The 18,431-nt window shown below is 42.6% G+C and overlaps 2 protein-coding genes across 3 annotated transcripts in view; one reads left to right on the top strand and one right to left on the bottom strand.

Moving 5' to 3' along the window:
* Positions 1 to 5,000, top strand: part of hdac7a (histone deacetylase 7a) — a 72,201-nt gene extending 67,201 nt beyond the window's left edge. Inside the window, 4 exon segments of the mRNA XM_070444515.1 lie at positions 233 to 366; positions 584 to 665; positions 1,000 to 1,138; positions 1,276 to 5,000. Of these exon segments, the coding sequence (XP_070300616.1) occupies positions 233 to 366; positions 584 to 665; positions 1,000 to 1,138; positions 1,276 to 1,318 (398 nt within the window). The 3' untranslated portion in view covers positions 1,319 to 5,000.
* A 443-nt stretch (positions 5,001 to 5,443) lies between these two features.
* On the bottom strand, positions 5,444 to 9,019 carry LOC111966562 (twist-related protein 2-like). Of its 2 annotated transcripts, XM_023991304.2 has the most exons (3): positions 7,892 to 9,019; positions 6,781 to 7,035; positions 5,444 to 5,889 (listed from the first exon to the last, which is right to left on the bottom strand). In XM_023991304.2, exon 1 carries the CDS (start codon positions 8,661 to 8,663, stop codon positions 8,049 to 8,051), a length of 615 nt encoding a protein of 204 aa, XP_023847072.1. In that variant the 5' UTR covers positions 8,664 to 9,019; the 3' UTR covers positions 5,444 to 5,889; positions 6,781 to 7,035; positions 7,892 to 8,048. The 2 variants fall into 2 exon arrangements, with proteins under 2 accessions (XP_023847072.1, XP_023847071.1); XM_023991303.2 differs by lacking the exon at positions 6,781 to 7,035.
* Positions 9,020 to 18,431: the final 9,412 nt, after the last annotated feature.

Genomic DNA, 18,431 nt, shown 5'->3' with positions numbered 1-18,431 from the left:
TTTGTTAGTGTTGTAACTGTGTGTCTTTAGGGATTTACTGTATGTTAATCTGCGCTGTAAATGTCATAAAGATTGATACATGCCCTGCAGTATATTCCCATGTTGTCAATCTAGAAAAGGGGTTGAAATGCCGTATTGAACATGATTTAGGCTAGTTTAACATGCAAAGTTCCCGTGCTTAATTGGCCACCACATCCCATATTGACTGTGTTAATGTGGATGTGTCCGTCAGGTTTTGGGTTCCTTACCCGGCAGCTGATGGGTCTAGCTGGAGGCCGGGTGATCATGGCTCTGGAGGGAGGTCACGACCTCACGGCCATCTGTGACGCCTCTGAGGCCTGCGTCAGTGCTCTGCTGGGTATTGAGGTGAGACTGGTTTAAGGTGCATTAAAGCAGTTTATAAACTACTTTAAAACCCCTTCCTAAATCATGTTAAGTATACCACACAGGTTTATGTGAAGTGTATTCCCTCATAAGGAATATTCAATGATATGAGTAAGAGGAAATCTATGGAGGGCTGTTAAGGTGAGTGTTGTTGATGAGTGGTCTGATGCCTTCCTCTCCCACTGTGTTGTCCATACAGGAGCCTCTGTCGGAGGAGGTGCTGCTGCAGAAGCCCAATGCTAACAGTGTTCACTCGCTACTGAGAGTCATACAGATACATGGTAGGTAAACAGTCATTCAACTCCTCATGTCTCAAATAAAGGATACCCCTGTCCCCCTTTTCCCTCTCTGTTTCTCTCTCTATTGTATTTTTGTCTATCCCTTTATTCTTGTCTGATTCTAATTATTGTAAAATGCAGAGACTTCCTGAGTACACACACTGATTTAATACAGTAGGCTACAAGGACCATATGGGCCCATGCAGTTGGAGGGACTAGCATTTATGTCAGTTGGACGTTCAGACCTTCTGACTGCAGCTGAAGTGCCCACTGCTCTCATCCAAGTGTTTGTGCTTACTGGCTTTGGTTTAGGCAAATAAAGTGACCTGTTTTTCAGGTCAGTATTGGCAGTCCCTGAAGCTGTTCAGTAGCTCTGTGGGACTGTCCTACCTGGGTGCTCAGAGGAGAGACTGTGAGGAGACTGATGCTGTCAATGCTCTGGCCTCTCTGTCTGTGGGGGTCCTGACCAGTAGGAGGTATGACTTGACCACCAGTACCTAACACTCCTAAATACTCCCCAAAATGTTCACAGTAAAGTGCAGACTCCCCTGTACAGTATGTTACAAATGTGATGCATGATGTTTTTCCTAACCATCTTCTCTGTTTCCCCCAGCCACCCAGACGAGCCTATGGAGCAAGATGAGGACTCCATGTAGAAGATGCTGACCCTTGACCTCACAGACCTCTCCTTCAGGACATCCCAATAGCCTTGGAGATTCTTCCCTGTCACACGACGAGGGGGAGGAGTGTAGATTGTGGATCTCTGCCTTAACCAATGAGGCCCTAAAACCACACAGTGCCTCAAAGACCACCGTCCATTCTCCTCAGGCTATATGCAGAGCACCTTAACACAGTGAAGAATGAACTCAACACATTGGAACTAATGAAGCCTTCTGACACCACACCAAAGTCCTGTCAGTGTATATGTGAGATAAAAGATGTTCTCATACAACTGATTATGAAACTAACTCTGTCCATGATCTAGCCCCAGCAATACAGAGTCATTTATATTGGGTGTATTCAGAAGGATACCAGCCCGGTGCCGTGATATTGACCACTTTTTGGCCTTTCAAAAACAAAACAGTACAGACATAATAGGTCTTACTGAGGCACTTACAGTAAAGCAATACTAGCACCAGGTCTGTGGGTGTCTGTTGTTGTGTCAGTGAGCAGAGCAGACACCAGTCAGTGGCTCTGAGGATGGCCCTGGAGAGAGAGAGACCGAGACCGYCCAGCACCTGGCAACTGCTGAATGGCTCAGTCAATCCTTGATGATGTCATTTATATTCAGTTTAACCACTAAAGAAGAAAATGAAGATGTGGTTTTATCTGTCGTTTTTGCACTGTGCATTCCATAATGTGAACCGTTGAAAATTCCAAACCTCGGGGGGGGGGCTATAGATTATTTAATTATCTGTTCAACTTTGAGGATTGGAAGATATTTTTCTCCTCTGAAATCCACTCACATTCTAAGAAGACTCATGCATGTATACACAAATTAGTATTTCTAAGTGCATTTGCAAAAACTTCCTGTTTGCCCAGATTGTATTCTGATTATTCCACTGCTGTTCTTAGACAAGTGTCTTTATACATTGTTTGCATGGACACACACACACACAGTCAGAAATGCATTTCATTCTCACACTATTTCCCTTTATGTTTTACTGACATGATGAGGACCAAACTGAAACAAATAAACCAATGAATCTTATGAAGAGCTGAAGACCTACCACTGTTTGGGAGGAAATACTAAATGTATGTTAATGAGGGCTATTGTATAGTTTTATTATGCTAGTCAAAGGCTCTAATGCACTTAATGGACATCTCCCAAAGAAAACTGTCTTAAATATGTCTGCAGTATGACCGTATTACTGCAGTTGGACCAGTGAGGTTACTGTGTTAAGTTGATGTTTTTTCAGGACCAGCATTTTGACCTGTAGACATGCCTATTTTATTGTGTACATTCATTTCACAGTTCAGTTGCCTTGTTATTATCCACAAGCAAGTCGAGCTCAATACGGTTGGTTATATCAAGTCGAGCTCAATACGGTTGGTTATAACAAGTAGAGCTCAATACGGTTGGTTATATCAAGTAGAGCTCAATACGGTTGGTTATATCAAGTAGAGCTCAATACGGTTGGTTATATCAAGTAGAGCCCATACGGTTGGTTATATCATGTAGAGCTCAATACGGTTGGTTATAACAAGTAGAGCTCAATACGGTTGCTTATATCAAGTAGAGCTCAATATGGTTGGTTATATCAAGTAGAGCTGAATACGGTTGGTTTGGTGTGTTATTCTATGTGAAAACCTTCTTTATGGACCATCCAACAGACTATTACTGTTAGCACTATGGAGATGTTGCTTCATGATGGTGCATACTTCTCCTATAGACCTTGTGGAGAGAGTCCATCTCCACTCGAATGTATGATACAGTACTTGATATCATGCTGATTATTCATTTTCAGATATACTGTACCTATACCCATCCACGCTAAGCCTGCTCCAAACTGAAACTAGTTTGTGAGAATTCCTCAAGCCTATTTTGTGTGTTCATGAAATGACATCCAACGTAGATAGTTTTTGTTGTGAGTTGAAATGTTTACCACATTCCACAGTTCCATTTTCTACATTCATTCTAGATGTTATGTAGTTTGTCTTAATGAGCATTTCATCTAGATTGCGCTCATTGTTGGAAGCTATTCGGTGAATGAAAAGAAACTGGCCACCATCAAATTCAGAAGACATAGTTATGAAATGTGTTTTAAGATTCACAATATTATTTTGTATATGACCCCATACCTCTGGAGTGTGGCTAAATGTTTAAATGTATCATACGCTCTCTATTACTGCGTATTATTGTGTTTTCCATGTTGAAGAAGTCATACTCTTTTTTATACAAAATCAAAGAGAAGAGTGAGAGAGAGCATCCACTTCTGTCTAAAACAATATTTACAAGGCATCTTTTGAAAGGAACATGCTCTCTGTGCTGGTGCTCCGACTGGTGATACACATCAACGTTGTCTTAACTAGACATTCTTCTCTAACCTCGGCTGCATCCTCACCCCTAGTTGGCATTGAGAGAGGGAGAATGGTAACCATGCTAACAAGTCTTTTAGCCCTTTCCTCTTATACTCTGTACCAACCACTGTGGATAGCTATGTGTGTCTAGGAGACCATGTATGTGCAAGAAAGTAATAACTATTGCCAGTTTTCACTGTGCATTATTAATTATTGTTTGTACTAGTTATATGTTTTGTTTTCAAGACTCTGGGCAATGTTTGCCCATAAGGTTGCCACAAAGACTATAAAATTAAAATTAAATAGAAGCAGCCACCATCATTCAAACGCTCTTAGAACTGACAGTGACTGTGTTGTGTCTGTCTCTTAGAACTGACAGTGACTGTGTTGTGTCTGTCTCTTAGAACTGACAGTGACTGTGTTGTTGTCTCTTAGAACTGACAGTGACTGTGTTGTCTGTCTCTTAGAACTGACAGTGACTGTGTTGTCTGTCTCTTAGAACTGACAGTGACTGTGTTGTCTGTTCTCTTAGAACTGAAGTGACTGTGTTGTCTGTCTCTTAGAACTGACAGTGCTGTGTTGTCTGTCTCTTAGAACTGACAGTGACTGTGTTGTCTGTCTCTTAGAACTGACAGTGACTGTGTTGTCTGTCTCTTAGAACTGACAGTGGGTGTTGTCTGTCTCTAGAACTGACAGTGACTGTGTTGTCTGTCTCTTAGAACTGACAGGACTGATGTTGTGTCTGTCTCTTAGAACTGACAGTGACTGTGTTGTCTGTCTCTTTAGAACTGACAGTGACTGTGTTGTGTCTGTCTCTTAGAACTGACAGTGACTGTGTTGTGTCTGTCTCTTAGAACTGACAGTGACTGTGTTGTGTCTGTCTCGTAGTGCACCAGTTGGTATCTGTTGTCTATGAAGGGTTTAACTCTGTTAGAGTTAAAGTGTTTTGAATACTGTACATTAGCTCTCCTGTAAAGTTTTCCAGGGGTCTATGGGCCACGCTCATTTTGTCTTAGTGGCCAGTGGGCCACTCCTCTCCATTTCTTTTTATGTTGTCCTTTTTATGATCTACTTCTTGTCCTTTTTATGATCTACTTGCTAAAGTCACTGTAAATAGATACTCAAGACCAAAATGCATCACACATGTGCCTTGAATCATGTATTGGTAGCCTTCACTAACAAGTTTAGAATAACAAAAAATGACATTGAATCTTTTTTCATACTTTTATTTCCTCCATATTTCCTATGTATGTATAGAAAGAATGTCTATTTTGTACTGTTTTTCTCTTAATTAAAATTGAAAATGTTGTGTGTGTGCACATGTGTAGGTGTGACATGTTTGATATACAGTGTACACTCTCATGGTCCATTAATGCATGTATCCACATGTGCTTCTGTGGTTGGGTATATCATAAGATTTCTTTCCAACCAATAAATATTTTAGAGGCCTTATTTTCCCCCAAAAGAACAACAGCTTTATGTGCAATTATACCTTAGTCTGCCAGAGCAGACTTCTTAACGAGGCGTATGTTCTAGAGCACTAATTAAGGCTGACAGGGTAACTCGTAGATAGATCCCTGGTAACCCAGGTTATTTCACACACAAACACAAAGAAGGATAATAATCAATGTATTTCATATGTATTTGGTGTTTAGAAATGCTATTGTGTCATGTTGAATGCTGATGGTGGACCATGATGGTGTAGTCGCAGTACAGGGTTTAAGGTGAGACTGGTTATAAGATGAGACTGAGAAAGATGCTCAAATACACATTTTATTATATGGACAAGAAAATCACAAGGCATATTTTATCCACATATCTACAATTGTAATACAAATACATTCTTTACAGCAACTGATTCCCTTTTAATCAATAATGTTCTATTGGTTGTGACTACATGTATTTACACTAGAATAGGAACATTCACATGACTTACATTTGTGTACAAAACTGTTTCTAAGTCAAAGTTGCAATTTCCAGGTCATAAAATGCTATAGTTGTCCGTCTTCCAGGCCTGCTAGCAGCTCAAAATTGTTGCCCTGTCGTTTCTGTGTGCGCTCGAGGAAGCCGAGTCTCTACAGTACCTCTCCAGAGTGAGGGCAGGGCTGAGATCTGTGATTTAGATGGTCCAGAGGTGTAAGTACAAACCAGTAATCAAAGGGATTGCAGACTAACGCGAAGGCTTCTCAATCGCCTTGGTCGGATGCTGGGGAGACACACAAGATAGAAACATTCTGTAAGTGCTACAACATAATGCTAAATATGCTATTTCCTTTTGCTTTAAAGAAAACACATTCTTAGTTCATGATGCCTAATGAAATCTCTGCACTCTCTAACAGTTAAACTGGTAATGGGCATAAACTCCCTTCAGTATCAAAATGTTTGTCCATTTTCCCTGGAGGTCATGGCTGTGTGTTTTGTTGACCATGTCCTTGTAAAATGTGGTATTTTGATTAAATGAAACTGGATAATATCAATAAACATGCATATAAAGGCAAAAGTAAACTCAATAAATATAAGTATAAACGTCCAATCGAAAGCCAGAGTGTGGCAATAAGTTCAGCGACAAGAACAAAGCAGGCTAAAACACCAATGTATATTTGATCTCCTTGAAAGACAGGGATAAACATTGACGCCTCCCTGGCAGAATACAAATCTGTATTCATGTGGCTGACACACACACACACACACACACATCCCAAAGCAACCCCATAGAATAGCAGGGAGAACATTCACATGAGAAAGGTTAAGAAGACATTAGTTGGAGAATACTACAGGACCCTAATGACAAAGGAGCAAATCATGTCTTCCTTCAGAGTCAGCTTGCAGACACAACAACAACGGCCATCCCAGCAAACACAAACACTGAGAATGCATCTCTCATATCTAACCGCCTGTTCCACCTATATTCATTTCACCTGGTATTTAAGAAAGGGTCAAAGGACATTTAGCTTTCATTTTCCTCAAACACAATTTCTAGAGGACAGTGTTTGAGAATGTCACAGCGAGTAACATGTCAACGTGGGCTAGGTTGTATGAACACACTGTGCTGACTGTAGTATGAAAAAGACATCCCTCAGAAGCGTGGTAACGGTACCTCTTGTGAAGTGGGTAAAGCAGTGGTTTCAAATGGCAAATGTGTGGCCACTGGTGAAGGGAGGCACAGCCACTGATGAGGCGTCTGATAGCCATCTTTACCATGGAGATGTGGAGCTGGAAGAATCAATGGCACCTCTTTCATCMAACTCAGTGGTTTGTGGGAGTGCAGTAGACAGCCATCACTTCTCCTTTGATGGCTAACTGCTGCATGGTTTCTCAAAACCAGGTTATTTTTGTTGAGCCTCGTCAAGATCTATCTCATTTTTGTCCAGTGGAGCAAGTTTAAGCCAAAACGAAAGGAAAGAATTCAAAGGAAAGTTTTAGTACCAAAAAAAAAAAAAAAAAAGGGACTTGGTTTGGGTGTAGGAAAGTGAAACTTGTAATGTTACTTTTTCCACAATCATTTGGCTTCAAAGGCCGATTAATATTATCTAAAATGATGAGACTATGAGGTACAATGAGTTATGGCTGGCTGGGTAAAACTCTCTTTCTGTCTCTCTCTCTCTCCACTCTCTGAAGGAATTTATTATTATATGCCTTTCACATAAATATACAAATATATATATAAAAAAACACCAAGTCTATTATGAAGTTGCACATGATTATTTTTATGATTTCTTGTCCAAATACAATTTGTATATGTATAGAAACTAGAATACAAGTAAGATTATGTATGGTGTGATTTGTTAGCGTTCAATTTGTTATTTCTTACAAAATGTATGAAATAACAGCTCTATGGCCTCCTATTAGGTCCATAATCATGATGATAATCATGGCATACATTTAGCTACCATCGTATATCAATTTTCAGTACAAACTGATCTTGTAGAATAGTTACAGTATACCTTGAATTTAAAAAGAGATTTGTGGTAACCTAAGGTGTGCTGTTCTATGTTCCTCCCTTGTGATTTACTTACTTGGCAAAGTTATTACGTTTCATTCTGGCAAATGTCCAGCATTGCATTTGATACTATATTAAAACACCAGGTTAATCTCTGATCACCTTCAGCAGATCTGTTGAATTACTACTTCTTTGCATGCAATATAAAACAGTGACATTTTGTTTTGGAAAGATACTATTGAGTATGAATGGTTTGTATCGTGCATACCTGGTGTAGAGTGGTGGAGGAGTTAGATGATGTGAGGATGAGGGTCAGAGYGCAGGGGTCAGAGGTCATGGGAGATTTGGTCCGGAGGGCGCAGCTGTGGGAGGGCGTGGGGGCAGGAGGGGATGGCGAGAGGGTGTTAGAGAGGTAAATGGGAGGGCTAGTGGGTAGCGGACATGGACCAGGCCCCCTCCATCCTCCACACTGAGAATGCATAGCTGAGTCTCTCGTGGGCTAGGTAGTTACAGCTGGCCAGCTTGGCGTCCATCTCATCACTCTGCAGGACCTGGTAGAGGAAGTCAATGTAACGCGAGGCCAGCTTTAGGATCTGGATCTTGCTCAGCTTGTCCGAGGGGAGCGTGGGGATGATCTTACGCAGCGAGGCAAAAGCGTCGTTCAGGGACTGCGTCCGTTGGCGCTCCCGTACATTGGCAATCACCCGTTGGTGCTGAGGGTCCTCCAGGGGCTGGCCTGGGATGGGGAGAGGAGACAGGGAGGGCTGGCCTGGGATGGGGAGAGGAGACAGAGAGGGCTGGAGACTCTTCTTAGGTCTCTTAGGTCCTGATGGGATCAAACTGGGAGGCCCTCCTGTTGTTGACTTGTTGTCCTCTGTTGGCGATAAAATGTTGTCTGTCCTGGTGACACTCTTGCGCCCGCCGGCCCCTGGTGTTACCACCACCACAGGGTATTTGATTGGAGCACAGTCTGGCTCCTCCTCACTGGACACCACCCCTCCCTCAGGGTATTCACCACAGCTTGACGGATCCTCTCTCATGGCAGTCTATCTACCTAACCCTGTTTCTACASCTACACTGTTTCTATCCCACTCCTCTGTTCTCTCCTTAAGGCCCTCTAATGTGCTATGCCCCCTTTAGTTACTTTCTTTTCTGGCAAGCCTGTATATAGAAAATACCCGAAGTGATCTGCCAGGTCTGCTAGCAAGAGAAAGCGAATGGAAAAATAATAAATTCTCAGTATTGGAAATCCATATGTTGCCTATACCTAGACATGACAACAATCTAATACTACAATCTGCTCACTACATTCAGAACAGCAGTTGCATCTAGTATCCTAGATCAATGTAAGACAGCAGCCAACCTGCATCTGGCTTTTTAAAGAAGAAAGAGGATGGAACTTGTAAGTTCCCACCCATCTGTTCCACAGATTGGTCCAGCTGGGTTCTAAGGCACAGCCAGGCCAAGCATAACAGGAAGAAAATGCGTTTTGTGATTGGTAAGGGTAAAGGAATGAGGCGGAGACAAAGGCACGTGGGTTGACCAATCAGATGAGGATATTCTGCCGTTCTTTTTCGTATAAGTTGTCCAAGTTTATAGGTTCCAGATTTCTTCCAAAACAAGTAGCTCCCCTCCCCCARACCTCCTTTTCCCTTCTTAAAGTCTCCACAACTCAACACCATCATCAATTCCTTTGGATTTTGAAAGTAGGAACTAGACAATATTCTCCTCACATGATGTACCATAACTCCTCAGGACAGACCTCGTTAGTGTGCCCAGGTTTCTTAGAATAATTAGAGGCTTTGCATGAGGAAGAGAAAAAACACTCTTCAGTAGTACTAGAGAGATAGATACTATAGAACTAGGCTGTCATTATCTTAACCTTTCATCGAACTGAATCGTCTGTACAGTTTCATTGCATTCAGCTTCACAGTTCCATTGTTTTGTAAGTCAGAAAAAAGCCTCAGAGACAGTGTGTTCAGATTCGCTTTGTTTTACTGGAGACCTGGCGCAGTCTTCTGAGCAGTAGGCTAAAGGGGAAACTGGCATACCAGAGTAGCAGTGAAGTCTAATGGCAAAATTAGCTCAAGTAAAGGAAAGAATGAGAGGTTCTGAATCTAAGGGGTGCCTCTGGGAACATTTGTTTCATCCTCTGTGCCAGAACACGAACATACCCTTCAGTTCCACCACCGTCACTCAGTTCTCAAACATTGCGGGCATCCACAACACAAGAACAAAATCTATTGCTTGACTTTTGAGATTGGATTCGAATGTGCCTCAGTCCAAAACAGTTCCATGAATGCCCTCCAATGTAAAAGTGCACTGAATGCATCAGGGACATTGGGTTGTGTTGCACTAGGGTACAATGTTTATACGTGGAATCACTTGAGTGCATTTAGTATGTGGTGTGGGTTATTCTCTGAAGAAATGTGGACCTGCGGAAAGAGACTTCATGTCAACATACTTATAGTACACAAACAAAATTCACCTACATGTGTTTTACCTACCAAGATTAAGTTCGTGCCAAACTTTCTCGGTAAAACAGATGCCAGACTTCCACTGTCCGGTCCAGATGGGCAGTAAAGACGGTGGAATCGGTGATCTGTTGATTTAAAATAATTATCTTGGTATAATCAGGAAACTGACCTGAATGAATACCCAACACTGGTCAGCGTATAGGCCTAGTATAACAAGCAACATTACCTTTAAAGCTAGAATCCTTTATTTTTGGACATCAATAATGATATATACCCATTGATTCTTGAAAAATATAACTTATAAACGTCAACTGTTGTACCACACCAGTACCCCAAATATAAGATTGTTTTACTCCAATGTTTGTAAACAATGCAAATGTAAAGAAACACTGTATAGCTTCAAAACATGGTTTTCATTTTGATATCCTGGATGGTCAATCCTATATATACAGTATATATACACTACCGTTCAAACGTTTGGGGTCTCTTAGAAATGTTTTTGTTTGTAAAAGAAAAGCAAATTTTTGGTCCTTTAAAAAAACATAAAATTGATCATAAATACAGTGTAGACATTGTTAATGTTGTAAATGACTATTGTAGCTGGAAATGGCAGATTTTTTATGGAATATCTACATAGGTGTACAGAGGCTCATTGTCAGCAACCATCACTCCTGTGTTCCAATGCCATGTTGTGTTAAAAACGAATCCAAGTTTATCATTTTAAAAGGCTAATTGATCATTAGAAAACCCTTTTCTAGGCAGAGTTGCAAAGAAAAAGCCATATCTCAGACTGGCCAATAAAAAGAAAAGATTAAGATGGGCAAAAGAACACAAGACACTGGACAGAGGAACTCTGCCTAGAAGGACAGCATCCCGGAGTCGCCTCTTCACTGTTGACGTTGAGACTGGTGTTTTGCGGGTACTATTTAATGAAGCTGCCAGTTGAGGACTTGTGAGGCATCTGTTTCTCAGGCTAGACACTCTAATGTACTTGTCCTCTTGCTCAGTTGTGCACCAGGGCCTCCCACTCCTCTTTCTATTCTGGTTAGAGCCAGTTTGRGCTGTTCTGTGAAGGGAGTAMTACACAGCGCTGTACGAGATCTTCAGTTTCTTGGCAATTTCTCGTATGGAATAGCCTTCATTTCTCAGAACAAGAATAGACTGATGAGTTTCAGAAGTKATTTCTTTGTTTCTGGCCATTTTGAGACTGTAATCGAACCCACAAATGCTGATGCTCCAGATACTCAACCAGTCTAAAGAAGACCAGTTTTATTGCTTCTTTAATCAGAACAACAGTTTTCAGCTGTGCTAACATAATTGCGAAATGGTTTTCTAACGATCAATTAGCCTTTAAAAAAATCTATATTTTTAAATTGAACCTTTATTTAACCAGGTAGGCCAGTTGAGAACAAGTTCTCATTTACAACTGCGACCAACTGCGAAAATGATCAACTTGGATTAGCTAACACAACGTGCCATTGGAACACAGGAGTGATGGTTGCTGATAATGGGTCTCTGTACACCTATGTAGATATTCCCCCAAAAACCTGCCATTTTCTGCTACAATAGTCATTTACAACATTAACAATGTCTACACTATATTTCTGATCAATTTGATGTTATTTTAAAGGCCAAAAAATGTGCTTTTCTTTAAAAAACAAGGACATTTCTAAGTGACCCCAACATTTTTTGAACGGTAGTGTATATATGTGATGGAATGTGTAGACATTATGGACAGTATGTGGATAGAATATATAGTATATTTGAAGAATACGTGGATAAAATAGTATATGTACAGCAATGGTTGAATAGGATAGACTTGAGTAGAATACAGTATATACGTATGAAATGGGTAAAACAGTATGTAAACATTATTGAAGTGACCAGTGTTCCATTATTYAAGTGACCAGTGTTCCATTATTYAAGTGACCAGTGTTCCATTATTAAAGTGACCAGTGTWCCATGTCTATGTACATACAGTATGGCAGCAGCCGACAAGGTGCAGAGATGAGTAACCATGTGGTAGCCGGCTCGTGACTAAGTTCAGGGTAGGGTACTGGGTGTAGGCCGGCTAGAGATTGCTATTTAACAGTCTGATGGCCTTGAGAAAGAAGCTGTTTTTCAGTCTCTCTGTCCCAGCTTTGATGCACCTGTGCTGACCTCGTCTATGAATTTGAGAGTGGATACATTTCTCCAGGCCCATCCCTTAGCTTTTTACCAAAACAGAGGTGGGGTGACCACTTTGTTATTGTTTCAATGAAAGACTCTAGCTTTAATTGGTACAATGGGGTGCATTGTTAGTGTGTCCTCCTCAGAGTCATCGAGACGCCTGTGACTGATCAAACTATTTATACATTACAATTCCATTGAACACCCTCACCGTAAAAATAAATATCTCAGAGCTAACGGAATAATGGAAAATGGATATCAGGGTTGATATAAACACACATATACACAGCACATTTCCAAAGAGGGGCCAAGCGTACTCACAATACCCTGTGTTGTATGGAAAGCCCCCTGGAGATAGCCGACGTCTGGAAAAGGTAAGAAATCTCTGCCTTCTCCTGTTTGAACTGCACGCTCAAACGAGGACTTAGCCTAAATATTTCCACTGAGAGAGACGGCAAAATATATTATCCCATGATGAGGTTATATACACACTGGCGCATATGCACACACACACACCTACATGCCCTTATACACACAGACACACATGCACCACATGAATAGACACACACGCATATACACACAAACATCCCTGTAACACAAACATTACTCCACATTTGGATATAGAGATGTGATGACAGCATATGGGTATACCTGAGACCTTTACTCAATCAAAGAACCAGTAAATCATCTCCAGTTCAGATATAAAACGGAGGGGTGTATAAGAACTGAGACAGGTATTGTCTTCTGACTGGTTCTACCTTGCGTGCCACTATGTCATTGTCTCTGTAACATGGAGGAATGCCTGACAGAAAAAACAAGAAGAACCCAGTCTCAGAGTAGAAAAAGGGAATGAACGAAGGAGAGAGGCAGGGAGAAAAAAGTCTCCCCAAACAGAACCAGATGGAGGGTGTGGGGCGCTCTTTGATCTCCTCTACTCTGCCTGATTGATGTTGCACATTTCATTTCCTCGTCAGGGATGTGACATAATGTTTCGGCCACTATTTTCTCTTTTTTTACTAAATCTCTCTTTTTTTCTGCAGTGGTAACACACCAAACAATGAAAAGACTGACKATCGAAATCAAAAATGCTGGAAAAAGACAACTTGACTGGAAATATTTCTGAACCCTCCAGTTCTGGTGAATCTACTTGTAATGAAGCAGTTCACAGCTAACGTGTCATAATAAGACACAGTGAAACTGCTGTGTGTGAGGGAACATGTCTGTTATAGCATGGCTGACATCCACCGGAATGTTCTATACTTTAGCTATGACCTCAGTCCACATCTATTCTAATTCATCAAGAGAAATGAGCAGTAGTAAAGCAGAGATCTCCAATGGTGTAACCCAAAGCTTTAATGATGACTGCAAACACACTGCTTTAATATCTAATTTCCCGACAGGTTATTTTGGACTCAGAATTGCTATTTAATAGATCTATTATACGGTGGTGAGTGAGTTATGACTCTACACAGGGGTTTTTCAATTATTCTTACAATATTTTGTGTGTGAAACATTGGCAGCCTTGAAGAAAAACTCCATTGCATGTTAAATTCGTATTATTTTCCCACATGCCAGATACTTTGAAATAACACTCAAACCAATCCCAAAGAATGGAAGCTAACAAAGTGATGAATTGCACAAATTCCAACAGGGATACTTTCCCCTCCCTCCTGTCACACAGCCACCCTTCACCCCACTGCCCAAAGCTGTGGGACACCCCCACATCTGGCCTCCATTTCCTCCAGCGAAGAGACACTTCCTGTGGGCAGGGTTTGAGGGGGAAAGGGACTGCATGTCTAATGTTTGGATATGCTGAGGGTGCAGCAGGGGCAGAGGTGATATAGATTTGGACACAGTTCAGGGTCAGAGGGGTATCAACTAATGTTATGGTTAGAGCAGGATGGGCTTGGCCTGGATAAGAGACGGTTGCAATAAAGAATATTACTGAAATCTCATTGTCTCCTTAACATATTTAAAAGTTTCAAAATGTCAGTCTACAGTGACAGACAGTTATTGGTTGCAACTTTCACTGAATACCTTAGTAAACGTAGAGCAGTGTTGTTTGATAGAAATACAGTAAGCCATCAAATGTAACACTGTGTAAATTAAACTGCTGTATAGTAAACAGTATATACAGGTAGTAGGAATATTTAGGCATCTCAGACATCTTAGGGCCGTTCCAGACACCTGTTTTAGAGTAAATCCATAAAAAGTGTCCTTTAAATCTACATTGCTTGAAAAGCGGTGGGATATTTGTTTTGAAGGTGGCTCTTATAAACCCCCCCCCCCCCCCCCCRCCTTATGTTCGAAAAAGACTGTTTCATTACTGTTTCAAGATGGGGGCTTAGAATGCTTTTTTTATGGATTAAATTCATAATCCCCAAAAATATACCGGCCTACTGATTCTTTCTAAGGATTGACAAATTATAATTCTCTCTCGCTCTCTACCTCCCTCTCTCTCTGCTACTGTGATGGCACACTGTGGTATTTCTCCCAATAGATATGGGAGTTTATCAAAATTGGGTTTGTTTTCAAATTCTTTGTGGATCTGTGTAATCTGAGGGAAATATGTGTCTTTAATATGGTCATACATTTGGCAGGAGGTTAGGAAGTGCAGCTCAGTTTCCACCTCATTTTGTGGGCAGTGTGCACATAGCCTGTCTTCTCTTGAGAGTCAGGTCTGCCTAAGCTTTGACTATGTAGAGATTCAGTGTGCATAGCCTTTCTCAATAGCAAGACTATGCACACTGAATCTCTACATAGTCAAAGCTTTCCTTAAATTTGGATCAGTCACAGTGGTCAGGTATTCTGCCACTGTATACTCTCTGTTTAGGGCCAAATAGCATTCTAGTTTGCTCTGTTTTTTTGTTAATTCTTTCCATTGTGTCAAGTAATTATATTTTWGTTTTCTCATGATTTGGTTGGGTCTACTGTAATTGTGTTGCTGTCCTGGGGCTCTGTGGGGTCTGTTTGTGTTTGTGAACAGAGCACCAGGACCAGCTTGCTTAGGGGACTCTTCTCCAGGTTCATCTCTCTGTAGGTGACGGCTTTGTTATGGAAGGTTTGGTAATCACTTCCTTTTTGGTGGTTGTAGAATTTAACGGCTCTTTTCTGGATTTTGATAATTAGCGGGTATCTGCCTAATTCTGCTCTGCATGCATTATTTGGTGTTTACGTTGTACACGGGATATTTTTGCAGAATTCTGCACGCAGAGTCTCAATTTGGTGTTTGTCCCATTTTGTGAATTCTTGGTTGGTGAGCGGACCCCAGACCTCACAACCATGAAGGGCAATGGGTTCTATAACTGATTCAAGTATTTTTAGCCAGATCCTAATTGGTATGTTGAATTTTATGTTCCTTTTAATGGCATAGAAGGCCCTTCTTGCCTTATCTGTCTGTCTCTCCCTCGTTGTCTGATTGAAAATTGCTACAGTATTTTGGAGAAAAGGGTGCAATGAAATGAATAAAAAAGTGGTGCCACTTCAAAGCCCAGCATATTACCAGGAGTTTAAAGTTACCTGTGGTGCCAAAGGAGTTTTAATATGCACAGGGAAATGGCACACACACTCGCAAGTCAGGCTCTGCCGCTAACAGTAACCAATCTGCCTCTTAATAACTAAATGGCAATTTATGAATTACAACTCAAATCTCTGCCATAATAGCACCAAATGATTCTCTCCAAACGCACTGTAGCACAGCAAAGTCAAGTCCCAGTCCAACTCTCCAGCAGAGGATGCCAAAGGCACTATAATAGTGAATTAGTAGTGGATGCCTAGTGGCCTGGAATGTTTTTGGGGTACTCTCCCTGACATAGGCCACCTGTGTGCTCTCTGATGGTGTCAAGTCAAGTTACCTCYATATTACTAAAGGTGTCCCTCAGGGGTCGATTTTGGGACCTGTCCTCTTTACTATTTATATAAATAATATTGGTTTATCTGCAAAAACCTGTAACATTCATCTGTATGCAGATGACACTGTTATGTATGGTATTTCCCCAACGTCTGACCAGGCTATGTTGGAGCTGTAATCAGATTTTGTTGCCTTGCAGAAAGTCCTTGTTGATTTACGTTGGTACTTAATGCAGGAAAAACTACATGTATGCTGTTTTCTAATTCTCATAGAAATATTTTAGATGGCTTTCACATTTATGCATTGCATGGTTCTTTCATTGAGCAGGTTCCCACCTATAAATATCTGGGCTTTTGGATTGACAATAATGTGGAGTTTAAAAAGCATACGGTGGCTCTCTAAGGCTCTCTAAGGTCAGGGCGTGACAGTACCCCCCCAAAGGTGCGGACTCTGGCCGCAAAACCTGAACCTATAGGGGAGGGTCTGGGTGGGCATCTATCCGCGGTGGCGGCTCTGGTGCGGGACGTAGACCCCGCTCCACTTCTGGCTCACCCCACTTTGGTGGCGCCTCTGGTGCGGGGACCCTCGTCGCCGACCCTGGACTGGGGACCTTCTCCGCAGGCCCCGGACTGGGGACTCTCATTGCGGGCCCCGGACCGGGGACCCTCGTTGCGGGCTCCGGACCGGAGACCGTCGCTGGAGGCTCCGGAACCGGAGACCGTCGCTGGAGGCTCCGGACCGGGGACCGTCGCTGGAGGCCCCGGATTGGAGGCCGTCGCTGGAGGTCCCGGACTGGAGGCCGTCGCTGGAGGCTCCGGACTGGAGGCCGTCGTTGGAGGCTCCGGACTGGAGACCGTCGTTGGAGGCTCTGGACTGGAGGCCGTCGCTGGAGGCTTCGTGCCATGGATCATCACTGGGCCGTGGAGACGCACTGGAAGTCTGGAGAGCAGAGCTGGCACAACCCGTCCTGGCTGAATGCTCACCCTAGCCCGGCAACTGCGGGGTGCTGGCACAGGACGTACTGGGCTGTGGTCACGCACCGGAGACACAGTGCGCAGAGCCGGCGCAGGATATCCTGGACTGAAGAGACGCACTGGAGGCCAGATGCGCTGAGCCGGCACCATCCGTCCTGGCTGGATGCCCACTCTAGCCCAGCCGATGCGGGGAGCTGGAATATAGCGCACCGGGCTATGAGTGCGCATTGGAGTACACCGTTCGCTCCACCGCATAACACGGTGCCTGACCAGTACGACGCTCCCTCCGGTGAGCACGGGGAGTTGGCTCAGGTCTCCAACCTGACTCAGCCAATCTCCTCGTGTGCTCTTCTCGGGCTTCCGTGCTAGCCGTGTCCCCTCGTAACGCTGGGCCCCCTTTCTAGCTGCCTCCGCCTTCCTAGCTGCTTCCACCTGTTCCCATGGGAGGCGATCCCTTCCGGCCAGGATCTCCTCCCACGTCCAGSATCCTTTGCCGTCCAGGATGTCCTCCCATGTCCAGTCCTCCTTATCACGCTGCATGGTCCATTTGTGGTGGGAAGTTCTGTCACAGCCATCGAAATAAGTGGACCAAAGTGCGGCGTGGTGAGCGTACATTTTCTTTTATTTAGTCAAATGTCGCCAACAAAACAAGAAATAACAAAAACGACCGTGAAGCTTACAAGGGCAATAGTGCCCCTAACAAAGACAACTACCCACACTCTAAGGTGGCAAAACAGGCTGCCTAAGTATGATTCCCAATCAGAGACAACTATAGACAGCTGTCCCTGATTGAGAACCATACCTGGCCAAAACATAGAAACATAACATCTAGAAATAAAGAACATAGAATGCCCACCCAAATCACACCCTGACCAAACCAAATAGAGACATAAAAAGGCTCTCTAAGGTCAGGGCGTGACATACGGATGAGCTAGTTATTAAGAAGCTGAGATTTAAAGTAGGCTTCTTTTATAGAAATAGATCATGCATCTCCCTAAACAGCYGGAAGCAGATTGTACAGTCAAATTTCCTGGCAGTTCTTGACTATGGTGACACCATTTATCGGAATGCAGCAGCCACTACTATTAAACATTTCGATGCCGTCTACCATAGCGCCCCTTGCTCTATCACAGGCGACAGGTTTAATATGCATCACTGCATCATGTATCAAAAGGTTGTCTGGTCCTCATTGAAGTCCCGTAGATCACTTCATTACCCCCTTGTTGTTTACAAATCTCTACTACACAAGATTCCAACCTACCTCACMTCACTGTTAACATTGTAAAATATGAGACACCAAACCCGTTCACAGGTCTCAAGGTTCACAACTTTCGAGAT

This window comes from Salvelinus sp. IW2-2015, linkage group LG7 (genome assembly GCF_002910315.2).
Source record: "Salvelinus sp. IW2-2015 linkage group LG7, ASM291031v2, whole genome shotgun sequence".
Lineage (NCBI taxonomy): Eukaryota > Metazoa > Chordata > Actinopteri > Salmoniformes > Salmonidae > Salvelinus > Salvelinus sp. IW2-2015.
This window is presented reverse-complemented; position numbering and strand designations above follow the sequence as displayed.

Excerpts from the sequence above, each read along its gene's own strand:
- LOC111966562 (XM_023991304.2), bottom strand. The coding sequence starts at position 8,663 with ATGAGAGAGGATCCGTCAAGCTGTGGTGAATACCCTGAGGGAGGGGTG.